At 50.2% G+C, this 20,930-nt stretch overlaps 1 protein-coding gene across 1 annotated transcript in view; it reads right to left on the reverse strand.

The window, feature by feature from the left end:
* Positions 1 to 414: 414 nt before the first annotated feature.
* The window catches only part of si:ch73-281f12.4 (RA_Radil_like and Myo5p-like_CBD_Rasip1 domain-containing protein), a 67,606-nt gene continuing 47,090 nt past the window's right edge, over positions 415 to 20,930 (reverse strand). Inside the window, exons 11-16 of the mRNA XM_039740527.1 lie at positions 14,042 to 14,186; positions 12,550 to 12,731; positions 11,761 to 12,094; positions 8,054 to 8,169; positions 5,685 to 5,824; positions 415 to 4,137 (exon numbers count right to left, since the gene is read on the reverse strand). Coding sequence (XP_039596461.1) covers positions 4,038 to 4,137; positions 5,685 to 5,824; positions 8,054 to 8,169; positions 11,761 to 12,094; positions 12,550 to 12,731; positions 14,042 to 14,186 — 1,017 coding nt within the window. The 3' untranslated portion in view covers positions 415 to 4,037. The remainder of the gene's footprint in view (positions 4,138 to 5,684; positions 5,825 to 8,053; positions 8,170 to 11,760; positions 12,095 to 12,549; positions 12,732 to 14,041; positions 14,187 to 20,930) is intronic.

Raw genomic sequence — 20,930 nt, forward strand, 5'->3', positions numbered from 1 at the left:
CGTAGCTTTCTGTCATTTTAATAAAACACGAACTCCCGTCCAAAGCCGTGCCGACTGTTCGCCAATATGGCCGTCCTTGCCGTGTGACGCTCCGTCTTCTTCTCCTCAATCGTTTCTCCGTCGGGCACGTTGAGCCCAGTGGTCTGCGGCTACTTGGGTCGGCACGAGACCCTCCTCCCCTTTGTGACAGACGTGATGCGCCCGCCTCTTGTCCAATCACACTCTTCCTAGGCATTGGCGGGGGATGGGTTTAGGTGTCTTCCTCTTTTGTTTTTATTGACAATGGCTAACAATTGTTAATTGTCTTTTTCCTTTAACATTTAATCAATAAAAGGTCAATCAGGAAAAAAGCAAACATCACAATTAAGTTTAACAAAAATCTGAAGCGGGAATTTAAACAAAAGTAAAAGTCCATTTGAGACACCAGTGTGTGTTTATTTTAGTGGAGACGGTGGCCCCTTTGTCCAGTTTTCTCGTTTTTACTCCATTCAGGTAGAAACCCAAAAATCACAATGAAAAATATATTTTATCTTTATATATAACAAAATATTTGTTCATATAAATGTTACAAATTCAAATAAAATGTACATACAGTATATGAATAGCTACGTACAATAACACTGTCAGAGCCAACAATGGCGACGTCGGGCCGAAACTCACCAACAAAATGGCCGAACCTTCAAAGTAAAGCGCGGGATACAAAAAAAGGGCAATTCTGACACGTAAGACAAGTGTTTCTCATTGTATGACAGCGGGGGGCACTCAAATCACCAAGGGGGGCTCAGACGATCGCACACGGTTCACTAAGGGGGGCCGCTGGGTCATGGTGGGCTGCCTAAGCGATGTCCACTCCGCTCGCCGCTCTTGACGATTGTCTTTGATTCATGAAAGGGGGACGTCACCGCCGTGGGTCAGGACACCAAAAAGGGGGTCTCCGTGCAGACAAGAGCAGGCTGGGGTCCACCCCCTGGAGCGGGTGGTCCTGTGGAGGCAGGCTGGGGGCTTTGGGGTTATAATTCGAGTTTCTTTTTTTTTTTTGGTTTTCTTGAGGCTAAAAAGTTCATCCTGGTGACATTTTGTTTGAGAATCCGATTCTGCACTCAGAATATCACGTAGATCTTCCGTTACAAAGTCGCTGGTTTGTGAACCACCTCTCATGACGCCATTTTGACTTGACGGTGGGCGCCCACTACATTGTGGTTGTTGTGTCACACGTTTCCCATAATGCACCAGGGTGCCACCAGTTGTGACACAATCAATGTGCCGGTATAAAGATTCCGCAAAAGCAGTCACTTGTACCTGAGGCCGGACCAACCCCAGCGTCTCCTTTTCCACGATTTTCCAGCAGGGTCACCCGGGACTTGAAGCCCTCACTGGAGAAAAGCCTGCTGGGACAGTTTGGAGGAGCTCCGGTGGAGCAGCGGACTTGTTTTAGTAGGACCCTGGCTGACCCGGGTGAGCTCCTCAGGTTTGCCAGAGGGTCCAGGCCTACCTGGCATGAAGGAAAGGAGGCCGGTAGTTTGAGCGGAACTTGGGCAGCCGAGTTGGTTTAATGGCTAATTTGATGAACCAATTAGACGAGAGATTTGAAAAGAATCCAACGCTCATGCAAAACGTGCAAGCACTTCACTCAGACCTTGAATAGTTTCATTGTTTGAACGATGCCAGCCTGCAGAACGGTGGGCCGAGTACGCACTGAAGTTCTGTTTGCCCGAGTTTTGCTCTCAACTGTGAAGTCCAGCTGAACACTTTGAAGACCGTCGTCTAATAAAAGTTGACGTCAACGAGTAGAAGCAGATACCATTGTTAACCTCCTCGGCGTTAATCCTGAGCGCCACTCGGACTTGAAATTCCATCCAATTACGGTTAACCACACGTCAGACTTGGGGTGACGTGTCACGACCCGCTTTACGTGTTTAAACCCGAATTCTGCTGCTTACCATCTAGTGGAAACATTAACATCATGCAACTAACACCGTGAATGTTTCTGTACGTTAACTCATCAATATTCATGAATGGGGCGGAGCCTCCAATAGCAAACGACAAGGCGTAAAGGCAGCTTTACAACGACCTGAAACTGAACTGTTGCTCGAGTCGAGTGACAGCGATGACGATGTGAATTTGTCAGGAACAGTGAAAGGGACACACGAAGAGGCGCCGTACGACCGAACCGACACGGTAGGCCCTGGCGAAGTGGGTCACGTGAAACTTCAGCGCGGTACGACAGTAGCTGTGTGACAAAAAGACAAACAAAAAATTGTAATCGAGAGTAGGTGGCCCCGTAAGCACACTTCACAACGTGGCAGCGGTCTGTGGAAGAGGCGGCCTACGATAACACAAGAGGCACGTCCATCGGGCACGTCAATCGCTGACCTTCTACACAGCCACGTGCGCACAGAAACGAGTCTACGGTCCTGACGGCGACATCGAGCGACTTTCTCAAAGCGTACCACGTGAAGGACGAGTACTAAATCTTCATCCGCACAGCAGTGGACGTTAGACGGACGGACCCCTTCTACCGTATCTGATGTTTATTTGCTTCTCTAACACAGGATAACAATTTTCCGAGTTGAAAAACAATTCGATATTCTTGGTGCGATTTTCCGGGGGGTAAACAAAACGCCAAGGAGGTTAAACTTCAATAAAGCCGCACAGAGCGTATCGTTTGACATTCTCCGCTAGATGGCAGCAAAGACCACGAGATGAGCCGAGTCGCACGCACTTCAGGCCTTCTTTTTCCTAACCATTTGCCATGAAATCCCCGACATGGCCACGGTGGGGACCCTTCGCTGATTACAGCGCCCACCACATGACAAACCCCCCCCAGATGGCTGTCATCGAAAGAAATCCAACGCAGAAGAAGAGTTGCAGGTCATCGTGACGGATCACCATTTCCTTTTCCCGTGAAGTTGCAGCGACTCCTCCCTCTCCTTCACTACTTTGAAATCCTCCGCCTCGGCCACATTTCACACCGCGAATGACGTTACTCTTGAGTCAGGTGACACTCGGAAGACACAGCCAGCTCCGTAAACTTGTTGGCAACACTTTTCATCACCATCAGGTGTTGCAGCTGAAGCCAAAGCGGATTCGAGGTACCAGAGACCCCCCCCCCTTTTTGGTGCCCGCGGTGCCCAGTGGGCCTCTTGCAGCCTTTGCGTCCTGTGTAAGTCCTTGTCGTCTTCCTCACTACACTCCAACGCTTTGAAGTTCTGGGTCGGGGTCTACTCATGAGCGCCCCCCTTGGGTTAAACACTTTGTTGCAAAGCGCCTGTTAAAAACGTAAGCCCTGACTCTTTTCTTTTTATTTCTATTACGTTGCTTGCCGCTTTTGGACTGACCCCATGTAGAGACGCCGAGAAGACCATGTTCTCATCAAAAAGGGGTGCAGGGTTGCTGGTGAGAGGTGGGAGGACAAAGCGGCTCCAGGAGTGTCGGAGCGCCCAGACGGCCCCTGTATGGCATGGACAACTTAACTAGCAGACCGTGGGGGCGCTGGGGGGATCGGCGTCTGCCCAGTGCTGCTTGAGGTGGGCCGGTCCAGACAATTGTCCAGAGTTACCTTTTGATTCCAGTCCATCCCTGACGTTCAACCACCCCGCCCTTCCATGTCCAGGACCAAATAGTTGCCGGTTCTCCAGCCTGCCCTCACTCGTTGGCAAAGGGGCACCACAGAAAGCCTTCTTGTCTGCAAATGCCCTCCATGTCCAGAACCCGATGTGAAAACCGACCATCACGTTGGTCTCACCACAGACCCGTTAGCGAGTTTCCAGATATATAAATAATATTTTAGTTCTCAATGAATGGCCGTCGCCCAAAAGCTGAAATCGAACAGAGCTGCTGTACCACCAGGGGGCGATGCTGGCGATTCTCCTTCACCTTTCCGTTGAACTTGCTGGCGTGGAGTGAGCTGCTCTGACCTCTGAAGCCCCTTAAATAACGTCGATGTCGGCGGCAGGCCTTTAAGTGCAGAAGCTCCTTCACCCGTTCAGAACGTCGAGTACACCCGGTGGTCCCGTCTCGTCTCTCGAAGGGCTGATTTAGCATCTGGTGGCCGCGATCTTCGACGACACCCAGGACTCGGACTTGGCGATCAGCAGCCTTAGTGTGTCCCCCGAGGCCCGAATCAGCTCCCTGCCACTGGAAGAATCAAAAAGGGGCATTAGTGGTGGGTGACCGCCGAACATCAAGACCTCTCACTGCAATAAAAGGGACAGACGACACAATCCGACAAGATCACATTGACAACAAAACCACATTAGCGTTCGCGTCCGACTCCGAGGTGTGGATTTGTGGTCAGCCTGAAATGAAGAAAGGCGAGACCCTCGCTGGGGACCGGCCAAGCTGGAGGAGCAGTGGTGTTCATGCGTCAAGGGCCGGCGGGCACAGCAAATGACATGTTGTGCAAAATACGCAAGAAGCTGCTGTTAAGTGACGTTAAACTTACGCCGAATTATTCCAATGTCTCGGACCCCCATCAGCTTGCCCCCTGTGCACTTTTCTATCATGTGCTCCTCTAGAAATGCCTTGCTGTTTGTAGTCAGTGATGTCTTTGTGTTGGGTGCTGCCAGCCTGTACCCAGCCGACGGGTGGGCCAATTGGCCCTGCAGTGTCCTCTACACCCTTGGCAGCCCAAACTGCCCAGCTGATGAGGTCCCCTACTAAAACGAAACCCACCTATAATCGGGTGTGTGCAGTTCCAGTTCGGGCTTTGCCCATTTGAGGCCATGGGGCACACGCCAGCGAAGAGGTGCAGAACGTCCAGCACCATTTCCTGCCGCAGTAATCAGAGAGTTAAAGAGACGTGGACGTGGCACCCCATCTCGATGCTCACCCACCGCCGAGGAGGGCTGCGCTCCACCGCACTTTGCTGTTGCCATTTCCAAGAAGCACGGCGTCCTGGTTTTGAAGGAGCGGGTCTGGACGTCTCTTATGCCAGCTACTTGCTGGCCTCGGCGCACATCTGGCCGCACACCCGTTAGGACCGTCGCTGGACTCGCAGCATGTGGACACCAAGGCTTACGTTTAAACGTCTCTTTCTCTGTCTGTTTTGTTACATTTTTAACGTTGTCCATTGGTTTCTGTCGTAATAAACACACAGAAGGACCCTAAAGAGTTAGCGTGCCAGCTGGGGTTCTCTGGATAACTGGCGAAAAAACACGATGACGTCCTTCCAGATGCGAGTCACGAGTGTGACTATCGAAAGATGGAGGTGGGGCCGGTTAAAAGGCCGGTGAGGTGGGCTCAAGAGACCGGAAGCTGGAAGTGATGTCACTCGTCGTCATGTCACTGATTGTCAGATCAGCATGGGAGATGAGAGGTGACAAAGTGACAGTGCCAACCCTCGACTCAGGGCGGAACTGCCATTAGATGAGCCCTGGCATTGTCTCCTGAGCCCACACGTGTGACCCCGTTAATATCGTTCTTTTGATTTATCGTTAGTCTAACTGCACATTGTCGGTTAATTCAGATTCTTAGCGGTGGCTCTCCTTGTCCCCTGATTGGCCGTCCCACTCCTTGTCACACACGGCCATTCCCTCCAGACAGTAAGATGGCAGTCGCGCTTATTGTGTGCTCCGTCACCTCACTTCACCAGCTATGCACGTCATGCCAGAGGTGGCAGCGCGTGCCACAGTGCGTTTTACCCCCGCCAGGGGAGGCGCTCGGCGGGATCACGACATACTCACATGTTATAGTCCAGTCCCACCAGACTCGTTCCGTTCACGGCGAGAATGCGGTCCCCCTGACGCAGTTTTTTGCATTTGGCAGCTGGAGAGTCCGGCACCAGAGATTTGATGTAAATCCCACTTATGTTCAGCTGGGTCTTCTGGAAAAGAAACAAAACCAAACACCGGGCAGTCAATGGGCAGTGGAGTGTGCCAGGGGGCCGCGTGTGACGACAACGTGATCTCGTGTGCGCGGCGACTGGGCGAGCGCCTGACTGTTCGCTTCATGTCTTCAACACAGGGGCTCATGTAAGTGTCTTTGTGGGCCGCTTTGGGGGTCCACCTTGGTAAATTGAAGACGATTGTCGGAGCTTGAGCCCCCTTGGTGAGTGCGTCACATGCCAATGCTGATCGCTTAGGCATTTCACGACCCCCCCACCCTTATAACAAATAGGAGCCCGTGACCCACATTAGGCTGACTGGCCGCTGATGGGGTGGGTGTGGTGGACGCGTCAGTGGGGGGCGCTAGACAAAGGTACCCCGAACTCCCCCAAAGCTGCCTGACCAAGTTCTGCCCCCCCAACTCTGAGAACGTGACGTGAGAATACAGGCATATTTTGTAATAAGTGTTCATAAAGAGGGGGAATAATCATCTATAAACCTGCAATATAGCGCCTTTCATAGCTCTCGCTAACCATGGCGCTGGGGAGTGGAGATGCGCCACATGTTGGATAGCAAATTGTTTTTCAACCCTTTTGGTGTCGTGACCCCCCTCTTTACCCTGCAATTGTCTTTGTGATCCCCCAGTTTGGGGGGTCTGCCTGGGTGATTTAAGTGTGATCGTTAAACTCGGGGTGGGGGGGCAGTATCTAGAATGGCTGTTGGAATGGCGGCTCACTGCGTGACCCACACACACAAACAGCAACTCGTGATCATCCAACACTGGATCAGCACATGCCGGGCTGTGTATACAGTATATGACCCTAAAACTTGCTATATAGCGCCTTTCATGGCTCCCACTAATCTTGTGCTACATGTTTGAATCGGAAATTGTTCCTCAACTTTTTATGGTGCTGTGACCCCCTTTTTCCTATGTAAGTGTCTTTGTGACCCACCAGGTAGGAGGGAGTCCACCTTGGTGAAAAGAGAGCGACCAGGGTGGGAGTGGAGGGGGGCTTGTCTAGCACAGTCATCAGAATGGAGACGCACTTCCATTATAAACCTTAGAAACTGGCGCCCCCACCAGGACACACACTGGATCAGCACATGCAAGTACGAATGTCACTGGGTTCTGTGTATATGACCCTAATATAGCGCCTTTCACAGCTATGGCTCTGGAGAGTGGGGATGTCAGATCTTCACTGGACTCGGTCCTCATGACTTTGGAGATGACTGGCAGAGGATGCCAAGTGACTGCCCACCTGTGAGCAGATCATAAACAGGCGCGTCCAACATGTCCGCCATTGAGGAGCAGGACCGCACGTGCGCACTACACAGGAGCCTGAGCAACTCTCCAGCTTAAAGTGAAATTGAGCTGAAAGAAACGAAAACGCGAAAGCCGCAGCTGGGGTAGTCAGTGGCACGTGGGGTTAAGTGAGGAGCTCAAATGAAGCAAATATGCCAGGAAGAGCCACTAGGGGGCAGCAGAGATTAACACACAGCCGTCAGGACGGAGATTTCATTTTTCAAAGTTGGCCTCAGCGAAGTCCTGACATGCTACATGACGCTGCCAAGGTGGCCGGCTGCCCATCCCAACATTGATATTTTCTACACGTGCGTTTCGTACCCCATGTTGTTTGCAGTTGGCGGTTCAGAGAGATCGAGTTCAGACACAGTGGCTGTGAATGAAAACCAACGGCGAACAAACAGCAAAGAATCTTCAGAAACCTCTCCATTTACTGGGGACGTATAACCCGCATGGCAGTCGCGCGCTCACAACGCCCCAAACGCGCACATAAACACAGCACTTCCGGAAAAGTCCCTCACGAATGAAAGTGGAGCGGACGGAAACAGGGAGACCCGCCCTAGTCCCCATTCATTGGTCAGGAGTCCTGCTCATTCATTGGCTGCCATGTCATATTAACATTGCCGGGAGGTGAACGATTGGGAAAGAAACGCAAGTGAAGATGGACGGTCCGCCTCGTCCAGGGGCTTCAACATGCAGGAGGTCAGTTTAACAGCGCGGGGTCACAAGCTGCCATTGAAGTTTTGTGATCGGCAATCTAATGCACACAATCAAAGTACAAAGAGCAGGACTTGAATTAAGACCCAAAGGTCAGGGGCTAAACACGGTGGTCCTTACAAGTTTCCAAAAAGAAATACCAGGGCCAGGTAAGCGTAGATCAGGGGCTTAAAATCTCCAAAGCCCCCCGACCACTGCCTGTACTCACCAATCCATCCACCAAGGCGAGGCCGAGACCGTGGGGTCCTCTCTCCAACTCCACGGTAAACACCTCCTCGTCCTCCTCGTCTCCCTGCACCTTTTCTGCTGAATTTAACTGGGATACTGAATGGAAAAAACAAGAGAGGTAACCTCGAGAATAAGGGGCATACGGCCCACCACAGAACATACAAGCTCATCAGAGGCAATGGATAGAAATGTCTTAATGTGCACCACTAGGTGGCGCTTTGGAGTCATGCAGTGCTGCCAAAAAATGTGTCCCAGACGATGTGGAGTTGGGTACCCGAGACAGAAATATGAAATCGACATTTTATACACATCTGTAGATACAAATGACACCAGCACTAACTGCTGCCCCACCATGCTGCCCTGGTCACATATCCTCCTGTTTTACTCCTAATAGGCTGTGCAAATGCACATGGCACCGCTATACTCCGTTTGGTTTGACATTCATAAAATAAGTGCTAATGTTTGTGATGCGCCATCTGTTGGAATGAAAAAGGTAACGCATTTATTACTAAAAATGTTTGTGATGCGCCATCTGTTGGAATGACAAATGCAAAACACTACTAAAAATAGGCAGGCAGTGTTGTGTAATGGACCGCAAACCCTGAGGTCGTGGGGTTCAAATCCTGCTGCTGACACCACTGTGCTCCAATTGGAAAACTACATGAAATGGAAACAAATGTATCATAAATGTTGTAAGTTGTCTTGGATAAAGATGTCAGCCAAATCAGTAAATGTAAAAATGTTTGTGGTGTGCCATCTGTTGGAATGACAAGTGCAATGCATTACTAACAAGAGGCAGGCAGTGTGGTGTAGTGGTTAAGGCTTTGGACTGCAAACCCCAAGGGGTGGTGGGTTAAAATCCTGCTGCTGACACTACGGTGTTTTCCTGAGCAAGTCACCTGACCTGCCTCTGCTCCAATTGGAAAACCAAATGAAATGGAACCAAATGTATCATAAATGTTGCAGGTTGCCTTGGATAAAGATGTCAGCCAAATCAGTAAATGTAGAACTATTTGTGATGCGCCGCCTGTTGGAATGACAGAGACACAGCAACTGCAGAGGCACTTATCTTTAAATTAAGGTGGATTCACTTTATGATTATTGAAGCCAGCGTTTCCCCCCCACGTGGGTCCCCCCACTTTTGACCCCACGGGGAGACCCTCAACTCTGGAGGTTCACAAAGAGACTTACATGGCGAAAGTGAGTGGCAATGCAGTAAAGCAGTCAGAGATTACAACGTGTTGTAAGGCGCTATAAACATCGTGCCCGGCGCTTTATCCTTACTGAATGGCACCGCACTTCATTCAGGTCTGACCGTGAGGAGCTCTACGTGACATAAAAGTCATCTGTAACTGAAGTTTGTGAAGGTGCTGCCAATGAAAGGCGCTATAAAGAGGGGCTGCGTGCTCACTCACTTACAGTACCTACTTAACTTCCTCTTCTCCCACTACAGTATACCTTATGGTGTTGGGGTCTTCAGCCATTGACCACCAGTGTACTTGCTGCACTATAACACTCACTCACCCACTTATTAAGATGGGGAGGCTGGAGCCTGTCTGGCAGGCAGTGGGCACGAGGCAGGATTGATCCCCAGATGGGGCTCCATATTCGACGTATTTCACTGTTTTATTGCACTTGACACTTTATTAAGTGGCTTTTAAAGGCCCCCCACCATAGCCTGCCGTGTTTCTGGATCTTTCCCAGTTTTCTCTCTGCAGTCTTACAAACGCCATTCCCGTCATTAATATTTGACCACATTATTAAATTGCGTGCCCGCCGGGCGCGTCCTCAACGCGCTGCTTCTCAGGCCACTCGCTCAAACGCTGTGAAAACAAAACTGTTGCTGCAATTAAGATTCCGCTGGGCAAGTCAACTGCAAATTCCCATCATGCAAACCCAAAGGAGCTTCGGCAGCGCCGTGGCTTTGTAGTGCTGGCCCGAGATTATGGGATTAGCTGTGCCATCCAAAGCGCCTGGCGTGTAAACTGCGAATGTGGAAACAGAGCATCGCTGGCGCAGGAGCGTTAAGGAATTCATGTGCAGGCACCGAGGACCAGGACAGCGTGTGGCCCGCCTGGGCATCTCAGCGACATCCTCACCGGGCACCACCATGGGAGGCTGTCGTCAAATCAATGGAGGTCCGTGTCAAGCTGACTGTGTCAATAAGAGCTCTTCTAATTCTGTCACCTACATCTGCACATAAGGCCACCTCACACCAAATGACACCTCAGTCAAGAAGGACATGAAAGGCAGGCCAAGATTGATACCAGCCTGACGAGAGCTGCCATCAGAACAAAAGTGACCTACAAACGCCCCATCTGTGACAAAAGGCCTGACACTGTGGCCCTGCGGGCAAGGCCGTGAAGCACAAGGGCTGGAGAATCGCAACAGAGGCTGGCATGGGACCTTGAACCCCAATGTTGGCTACAGTCCAAACTGGAACAAAACCAGTACAAATACATGGGGACAACAAAACTAGGCAAGAAATACGTGACTGCCCCGTGAAATACGGGACCTCTGGGGGGGCACCTGTGGAGAGAAAACTGAAATCAGCGGTGACCTGAAACAGTAAGGGGCCAGAAAATATGACAAACGGGCAGTCACGGTGCGGGCTCTGCGCAGTGCCGGACGAATGCCAGCCGCTCTGCCCCTCTGAGCTTTAAGTAAACGTTAACCCAGTGATTGGCGTCAGTAAGCAAGGGCCACCACGACGGGCGTGATGAGGCCTGCCGCTCAGACGTGAAGGCGCCGACAACCCACCAGGAAAACGAGGACATGAAAACCGTGACAACAGCTAGCAATGCTACCGGATTCTGGTGCACTTCACGTGAAAGACGCTATATAATAGATAAATAGAAATGGCAACAATCAGGAAAAATAAAAATGTACACCACAATGGATGGTGAAAGGCGCTATATAATAGAGACAGCAGGTAGAGAGTGATAGGCACCATAGGGCAGGTGGACAGGTAAATGAATGGCACCATAAGGTAAACTGATGACACGGGCTATTAATGAAAGGCAGATATGAATGAGAGGTAAAGAAATGAATCCTACAGCAGCCACATGAAGACAGACAGACAGACAGACAGACACTGGACACGTAGGGAAGGCGTATAATAAATAAGTTGATAACGGCAGATATTGAAAACACAACAGAATGGATAAACGTGAAAGGCGCTATATAATTCATGATCGAGATACAAAGTGAAAGGTCTGCTCTAAAATGAATACACAGATGCAACATGTAACGGATGTGAAAGGCACTATATAACATATTTTGACATACAGTAGAGACGTGAAAGGCACTATACAGAAGAGTAAACTACGTGCTGTGATATACAGCATGACTGGCACCGTACGGGCTTGATGGATGTGAAAGGCACTACGTGATCTAAACAGACAGACAGACGTGAAATGCACTCTACGACAGGTAGATAGGCAGATGTGAAAGACGCTATACAATAGACAGATAGGTATGACATATTTAGATGGAGACATGAAAGGCACTATATTAAATAGATGGATATGTACTGTAGGACACTTTGTAATATGTATTCAGGCATTAGAGGCACTCTAATATATAGACTGACAGGCACCATATTGGACAGACAGATGGAGAGATGTGAAAGGCACTATATAACCCGTCCAGTCCAGTCTTAGTACCCCCTCCTCAGATTCTGCCCACCTGTGTTGTCTGCAGCGCCCTCCTTGGAGGCGAGCCCCCTGAGTGGCCCATCTGGGTGCTCCGACTCCCCATCTGTGGGCTCCTGCGGGGTGTTTGGCGGGGTGAGGAGGCAGGAGGAGTCGAGCGCCAGCCTCTTGTAGGACAGCAGGTCTGCTTGTCCCGGCAGGTGGCACTGCAACTCCAGGTTCTTCAGCTTCTGCGTCAGCACAGCCCCACAGGCGCTGAGATCGTTGGGGCTGGCGGCGGGTGACCTTCCTTGGGGCGCAGGGCTCTTCTTTCTGCTGACCGGGCGTTGGGAGGGCAGCCTTTCCAAGGTGGCGGAGAGCTTCTCCTCCTGGAATTAAGAGAAACATGACAGTGTCGGGGCAATGAAAAGAAGCTCAAGATGAGGCACAAATTAAAAATGGGAGCAAAGTTCATCTGTGCCAACAAGTCGGTACTTTGGTTTGGAAATATGAGGTGGGTTGTGTTTGACTCTGGCACCCTGCAGGTGACTCCTGGGAAAAGGACTGCCACACTCATTGAGTGGTATGATTTGATGGAAGATTGGCATTGAGTGTGTGTGTGTTCACCTGTGATGGGCTGGTGTTTATGTGCCCCCTGGGGGGTGCCACCTTGTCAAAGAAATGGCCAAGCTAAACATAAACCACATCAGCAGCCAAGAAGGCTCCATGGGTGGGTCTGAAACAGCAGTGCACTGGCAATGGGAGTCAACAGAAAGTAATCAAGCAAAATACCAATCACTGAATACACCACCTGAACTGCTACTGCAGACCCCCAAACTCATACCTGTGTGGTCTGCAGCACCGTCATCACCGATGGGCTCCGACTCCACCGGGCCAACCGCTCCTCCAGCTCACTGATCTGCTCCTGCAGTCGAGTCTCGCTGGCAGCTTTGCCCAGTTCAGTGTGGAAGTTTGAACATGGCAGTATGATTGGCGGGTGGTCGTCAAAACTCTCCAGAATGTCAGCTGAGGACAAAGAATAGAGACGACATTACAAGAGAAGAAGGAACACAAAAACACATCATAATAATACGTCATACGCATGAAAAAGGGTAGAGCAAGACCCTATGTGGGCGGTGGCATCTCCTGCAACTCGCTGATAGCCAGAGCGGTGTGCTGGGCCAATGGGGACCCCCGAATCAACAAAATGATTACAAAGGCAGTCACTTATGGGGCGTCATCTGGACCCACCAGAGGTAGCAGTGGAGCAGACCACCGATTATATAGTGCCTTTCATATCAATCCATCTATCTAATCCTGCCTACTGTACCAAATTCTATCAATCTATCTAATCCTACCTACTATACCAAATTCTATCTATCTATCTAATCCTGCCTACTGTACCAAATTCTATCTATCTATCTATCTATCTATCTATCTATCTATCTATCTAATCCTGCCTACTACACCAAATTCTATCTATCTATCTAATCCTACCTACTACACCAAATTCTATCAATCTATCTATCTTAGTGTCCTTCATCTCTCTAGCTATCTGTCTATCTAAGAGCCATGTAAAGAGCAGCGAGTTCACCCATTGTGGTCCTCAGCACCGACGTTACAATACATTTGTTATATAGCGCCTTTATAATGCTTCACTCTGAATGCTCTCTTATCTTTAATTAAATTTCCCCTCGAGACAAGTACAGAAATGGCTGACTATCTGTAATATGCCGTGTTTAAGAGATGGATGGATGGAGGAGATGCCCTGGAGAAAAGCAGGTGGGCAGTGGGGGTCTGGCCGGGTGCAGGTGTTGTTCCATTGGGCCCCCCAAGGCGAGGCTCAAGGCATGGAGGCCTTCAACTCTGGTAAGCCGTTATCATTATATGGTTTACGGTTTGATTCGAAGTTCATTGCTGATCTTGAGCTGAGAAGTTAATTGGGACGAGTGCTCACCTGGATACAAAGGAGGAGTCCAGGGAATGAGTGAGATGGGGGCTTTGTGTTATTCTGCCCTCTATTGGTACAGTCCAGCGGGTTGACCTACATCTTCATTTCGAACTTTTGAATTACATGGTGGGGTGGCATGACATTGGGAGTCAACCCACAATGCCAACAAACGGGGTTTGAAACCGGCTGGCTCCGCATGTTCAGCGTTATCAACTCTGCAAGGTCTAACTGCACCCGTGTGGGCTTTCTGTGAAGATCGCCCTCGCAACTATGACCACAGACTGGCACCATATGAGACAGCATGGGCTCGAGTTACTGGAACTCCAGTTAACCCAGCACTCAGATTGGTGACACGATTGCATTGCGGTGAACTTTGCTGTGTCACCTGTTCTTGTAGCAGCGTCCGCATCCTCAGGCGTTGGGCTCCAGCTGGCCGGGCACGGCCTACCGGGATTGTACTCCCTCAGCATGTGGTGCAACTGGGCAGCGTTGAGGCTTGCAAACTCACTCCGGAGGGAACGCCAGCCAGCCTGAAAGATCAAGAGGAGAGGAAGAAGAGGTCAGCAGTCATCAGATTAAAGGACAAGCTGTATGAATAAAACAGAGCTGGACCTTCTCCACGCAGACTCGTCCGCTGGTGGGGTCACAATGCTGCAGGACTCGCGCAACTCAAAAATAAGGCCGAGCTTCTGAAAGCTAAACCTCAAAAATCAAGAAATCAGCCCGACCCCAAACTCAAGAAGCAGGCCAACATGAAGCCAGGACTGTAATACTCACCAGAAGTTCACAAAGGGAGAGGAGAACCCTGAAAACCCCCAGCTCACCATAACAAACACAACGTTCTTTTATATTTAAAGATTTCTTTCACAGAAATTTAAAAGAAGAAGAACATTCAAAAGCTTACAAGCTGATGTGACTAATCCAGTAATCGTACCCCATAAGCAACAGCCAAGAAGATCAAAAAACCGAGAGCCGAAGCTGGCTGAGCCCTCCTCGATTCTCACAATGGCCTCTGGGTGATGATGTCACACGGATGTGACCAGGTGGTAGACATGTGACGTAATGAGCACAGGTGTACGGCGGACCTGTGACATCGTGCAGTGCGGTCTCATTTTCTTCTGCTGGTTTGGGACCCTGTGAAAGAAGCCCCCGGACAGATGGGTGCCCCTAGAGGGCACACTGCCTACGCTACGCTCCTTTTTCCAGAACAGTCTTCATGAGGTTAATGGAGGGGTCCTGTAGGACTCGGGTGGACCCTGCTGAGGAGGCATTTTTGGTCAAGGTGGGCCTTTAGGATTTCAAAGCCTTCGCCCATCACAAGTGTCTGCGTGCCACTGCGGGTGTAGCTGAGGCGACTCAGTCAGGTGGCCACTAGAGGGCACACTGCCTACGCCGCGACGCCCCCTTTCCAGAACACTCTCCGTGTCTGCGACTGAACTTTAAAGCTTCAATTCCAAGCCTCTGATCCGAGTCGCCTTCACTGGGTGCAGCGCCATTTCAGTTCCAAGTGAAACAAAAGGGGAAGGATAATAAAAGTGACGGCTCACGCAATGTGGGTAACTCACACACAAAGGGACAGGCCACCCCGCAGAGACATAAATGAGGGAGTAAATGAAAAAGACAAAGAAACGCCAGGCTGCCAGCTGTGACACACCAAATGCCCCCTGCCACGGAGGATAGCGGTCACCAGCGTCCAGTCAGAAAAAAATTTTTAATGTGAAGAAAATGAGCTCACCGGTTACAAAGCCGCGCTTGGACAAACATTACTCAGCGCTGAGCCACATCCTCCGAGCACAAAGCGGCGACTAAGCCCATCTGCCATGTGAGCCAACGCCAGGGGGTGTTAATGGAGAATCACAACAAATTACTGCTGATGCAGACGTCACTCACAGGGGACCATCGGTCGAAAACTGGACAACACTGGATGAGCAGCTGCGTGACGGGCAGGGCAGGAATGAACAGAGTGGCACCGACCTGACAAGAGGGCTCCAGACTGCCAGTCAGGGTACTCAACCACCCCACATTCTGCTCACATGGCTGGCGCAGCTTAAGGGGCCGAGTGGAGGGACAGGACACAGTCGAGTGGAGTTCACCAGAGACACCCTCACAGGGCCTGTGTTGGTGGGCACAGTAGTGGTGGCACATTACACCTCCAGGCAGGCAAACTTGATGCCACTCACTTCTGTCAATCGGAAGACATGCAGCACCCCGAGGTGCTTTTTGTGAGATGTTGCGTTACCAGCTGCAGACACCAGGGGTCAGCACAGGCGATCTGCTCAGGGCCTGCTGACGTCCATTCGCCGAGTCCTGCCACTGCCACTGCCATTGCCATTGCCACTGCCACTCTTGCTTTTTAATGTGAATATCTAACACTTCGTATGACAAACTCAATTCTGAAATGGCCAAAATGTAAAAAGTGGGCTGATTTTTAAATAACATCCACAACCAACATGTATAAAATGCTAAGAGATGTGCGTCTGTGAACCCCTGGGCCTTAAACCCTGACCTTGGTCTTAACTGAGAGCTCATGAGAGCCGTGTGACGTCAGCCATGTAATTGGGCTTCAGATCCTCTTCACGGCAAGTGGTGACGCACGAATGTCTGACAAGATAAAAAAACCAAAACAGGCGCCAAGACTCCCAGGACAAGAACATCGGTGGCATCTGCTGAGAGTGAGGCACATGGCAGACGCCAATCAAGTGCACGCCGCCACGGCAGGAGAAACAACACGATCTAAGCAGGAGCCGCCAACAAGAAACAGTGAGATGGTGGGACGCTGCTGCACATACCGAAGCGAGAGATCATCTCAAACGGAGACCCCTTGAAAGCCCCTGAGCCACGGCACAGACTTCAGAAGAAGAAGAGCGACAGCACCGCCTGCTCAGCATCACGTGCGACTCACACAATACAAGTGCTGACGATGAATGGCAAACAGCACGTTAGAGCATCCTCAGGACGTGCAGGGCATGCGTGGCATCAACAGCAGTGAGTGCCATGTGTCTCACACTGGACACGGACTGCACGGGCAACAACAACACAGAGATCTGCATTGGCCCACAAAAGACAGCCAAGGGGCTCTGCCACATAACGGGGTCACTCATGGTGTGTGTCTTAGGGGTCTACAGAAAGTCCAGTGGTCAAAGAGGCTAAAGTGTGGCACAAGCCTAATAAGGAAAAAGCCAGCAGGAAACTTGCACTGGGGTTGGCACACAAATGGCTGCCAATTGTTGGCCAGCCCCACCCCACCAACACCTTCCGGGATTTCCTAACAGCTCCGCACTTTTCCTGTTTTCTGGTTTCATCTGGCAGCTTCTGGGTGAAACAGCAGCCAGAGGCTCACCATTAGGTGAATGATTAACCCAAAACTTGCCACTGTGCTCGTGACCCGGCTTTACTGTGGGCACCAAAGTGTTAAAAAGAAACCCGAGCCTTGGGAAATTCAGCCCACTCCTCACTGTCCCTAAAGTGCTCGGCCATCATTGATAGACACCTGCCAGTTTTGGTGAAGCTGCTAATGTAGACCACCGGGGTCACCAACCCTCCCTGGGAGGCAGCCCCTCTACGTCACCAGGGTGGCACACCTTAACTGGACAAACGCAGATGCCCTGAGGCCCACTCAACACTCACCAGACTACATTAGAGTCTCAAACATTCTGTGGCGTGGGAGGGAAATTTGGATGGTGGATGGTATGGTGCCAGCTGAATGTGTGCCAGTGACACTGCCACTCAACTCCCATTTCATTTCAACGGACTCCAAATTGTCCGACTCAGGCTTGGACAGCACTTGCCTGGTATAAAATGTTCTGCGCCCACCCACCAACGTTCTGCTCTTCCATCCCATTAAACTGAAAATCTGCAGAAGTGGTCCTCACATCAGACTGGCAAGAACAGAGGAGAAAAGACGGAAGAGGAAAAGCCTGGGAGGACAAAGAGGGCAGCCATGGAATGACAGAAATGGATGACAAACACAAGAGAGAAGAGCAAAGGACTTAAATAAAAAGGAGAAGAACCTGGAAAGGAAACACCACACGGAGTGGACAGCAATGAGAAAACAGCCAGATGGGGGGCTAAGGGGGGAGTCCAAAGGAATAAAATATGACAATAACTGAAAATGTTATTCCAGGCAATTAAAAAAAAAAAAACAGGATCCAGTTTCAAAATGGGGGTTCATCCAGGGTGGGCTACCTGTCATGTGATCTGTGCTGCTGGTTTGGGGCATCCAATGAACTGGATTGGGTGTGAAGAATATAATATAATATAATATAATATAATATAATATAATATAATATAATATAATATAATATAATATAATATAATATAATATAAGAGCAGCAATGGACTGGCATCCTGAACTGTTTGTTTCCTTCCTTGCATCCTGTGCTGCCAGGCTGGGCTTTAAACATCCTGCAATTCTGAATGAATGTGAATTGGGTTTATAGATAGACAGATAGATCTGCGTTGGGCTGGCACCCTGCCCGGGGTTTGTTTCCTGCCTTGCGCCCTGTGTTGGCTGGGATTGGCTCCAGCAGACCCCCATGACTCTGTAGTTAGGATATAGCTGGTTGAATAATGGATAGATAGATAGATAGATAGATATGAAAGGCACTATATAATAGATAGATAGATAGATAGATAGATAGATAGATAGATAGATAGATAGATAGACAGAGAAGACACTATATTATAATAAAATACACAGACTGATCAATCAAGTGATCAATATCACCAATCTAATGCCCTAATAGTTTCAAATCCAACTCTTGAGTGGCCCTTCTCGTCCGTGCGTATGTGTTTTTTACGTTTTCCGTTATTCACTATTCCCTGATGAATCTCGCGCTCTTTTCCAAAGCCACACATGGAAACACTCCACACGCCCAAGTTTGCCCCCCGCGTGCCCTCGGCTGTAATTCAAGGCTAACAAATGACCTCAGTGGTTGCGTGATGTCCGTGTTGCTCCATCAGGGCTCGGCAGACACGATGGGCTTCAGTAAAGCCGATAGAGCAGGACCCCCCAAGGCTGATGTAGTTAATCAAAGGCTACGTAACAAACCACAGGTGCCCCCCATCTGCTCCATTGGCAGGTCACTCTGGAGAGGACCAGCAAACGTGCACTTTATATCTAGACAGCTGCCCCATACTTTATATAGCGCCTTTCGATTCTAAATGCCACACTGTGGTGTGTCCATTGTGTACCCTGGCAGGTGATGTGACCAACAAAGGGCCTCCAGTGATGGAAGTGAACCAGCTTGGACTTTCCAGTTCGGTGGTCACAATGGCCAGTTTTAAACAGCCATGGCAGGGTGGTCCCCTCCGTTTGAGCCCATGGAACAGCAGCGGCCCGAGGTTGACCCCCTTGAACAAGCCTAATGAAGGAATGCTGCCAGCTTTGGCGCGGAGCTGAAGGGACCCTTTCATTCTTTCGGAATTCATTTTTACACATAAGCATGTGTGCGCCGCAGGTGCAACAAAGGGGATTTCAAACAGCAAATGTGTGGGATCTTAGCAGAAATATTTTAATGGAGCCATCGTGATCAGGGAAAGTCCCCGTGGTATGCGCAGATAAGCGGGAGGCCTGGCACCTCATTGATCGTGGCCTTCATGCCGCACCGCTAAGCTGTTAATATTTACAAAGTAAAAAACCCTGAGCTGCATGCTTTAGTTTAATCCTCTCCGGGGAAAAGCCTCGAAACGCGGGTCAGCGAGTCACGTCCCAGCTTCCCGCTCTCAGTATGAAAGGAGGTCTGAGGCGACCCTCGGGAAGTGCGGCCAGAGGGGGAATGAGGATGAGAAACGGGTGCGTGGGAAATGTCAGCCCGGGGACGAGCCCTGTGTGTGTCAGTCACTGGCGGAAAACGAATGCTTCTTCTAGTTAGGGCCGAACATCCAGTGGATGGACACAAGTCCTTGGCATGACGACGTTTGACTCGTCTGTGAAAGTCCGAGCAGCCACTGGGATCAACACAACAAATCGACACAAGGCAAAGAAATCGTCTAAACCACGAAACAATGTCTGTGCAATAAAGCGGAGGGACAGACAGAAAAAGCTCCTCTGGCATGGACGCCTGCGGGGCTGCTTGGGATTTTTAGTCTCGTTAGGTTCTCCAGGTGCCACCCAGAGGGGGGCACCACTGAGGATGTGGACTCCCTTGTTTAATGGCGGTTCCTCTTGACCCAGAAATGCCACATTCTGACAACAGAGACACTCCCAGGTCCAGCATAAAATCAGCCGCTCCATCTCACTCTGAGCTGAGGGGGACGCAGAAGGAAAGGAAAGAAAAGGAAAGAGAGGAGCTTGTGAGGAACTAAAGAAAAAACCCAAAAGGAGAATAATAGAAAACTGTTCATTTGAACCCGGGACTGTCTTTGCTCTAGTTGCGGCTGGAGTCTGGGGTCTTAAGACACCCCCTTCAGGCCACACTGATTTTAACAGGAAAAGTGTCATACTCTGGAGAAAAGGCTACTGGCTGAACAAGTGGGCCATCTGTGAGAGACGCATGACGGTACCCGCGGCTTTCACGCAACCCTGTAACGCGTTACGACACCTCCTCTGCCATTTTATGTGAATTTGGGTGGCACCGCTAGCTCGGCAGGCCTGACCTCCGGGCACCACGAGTCAACTGGAGCAGGACTGGCTACCGAGGAGCAGACGGAGACGACGTTAAGAAGCTCCCTGCCAGAGGTGGAGCACCAGAGCGTGCAAAGAGAACAAATTACTGGATTCACGTCAGAAATGGCAGCTCTGTGCCTCAACGCAGTCATTTAGCAGGACGTGTGATTTGCCAAATAACAGAGTCGGGCCGACTTCAGCTCACCAGCACCCACATGCAGAGCGGAATCTCTTCAGGGAAGCACACCCTTGTCCTGCCGCTCTGGCATGGTGGCACTAGCACTCACAATCACACACACACACACTTCTGCTTTCTGTAATGAGTGCCGTCCCTGTACCGTTAGACGTGTGTGTTTTTGTTCATTTTGGGTTTTGACAAATGAGGACTCCAAGTCTGCCGTGTATTTCATAATTGGAAAATTTTTTCATGTTTTTCTTGATTTATGTGACACCTTTTAGAGTTTGTCACATGATCTCCTACCGTGACGTCACATTAGCGGTGATATAAATGTGGTAGCAGTCGCACTGCGTGTCATGTGATCTTCCACATTAGTTAGCTCATTTTTCACGAAGTTCCCATCGACTTCTCGTTGGTTTTTCTCCTCTGCTTTGCCTTCGTCTCCTGATCTTTCGCCTGGCCCTCCGATTCTGGGGATCTCGCCGTTTG

Source organism: Polypterus senegalus, chromosome 17, assembly GCF_016835505.1.
Source record: "Polypterus senegalus isolate Bchr_013 chromosome 17, ASM1683550v1, whole genome shotgun sequence".
Lineage (NCBI taxonomy): Eukaryota > Metazoa > Chordata > Cladistia > Polypteriformes > Polypteridae > Polypterus > Polypterus senegalus.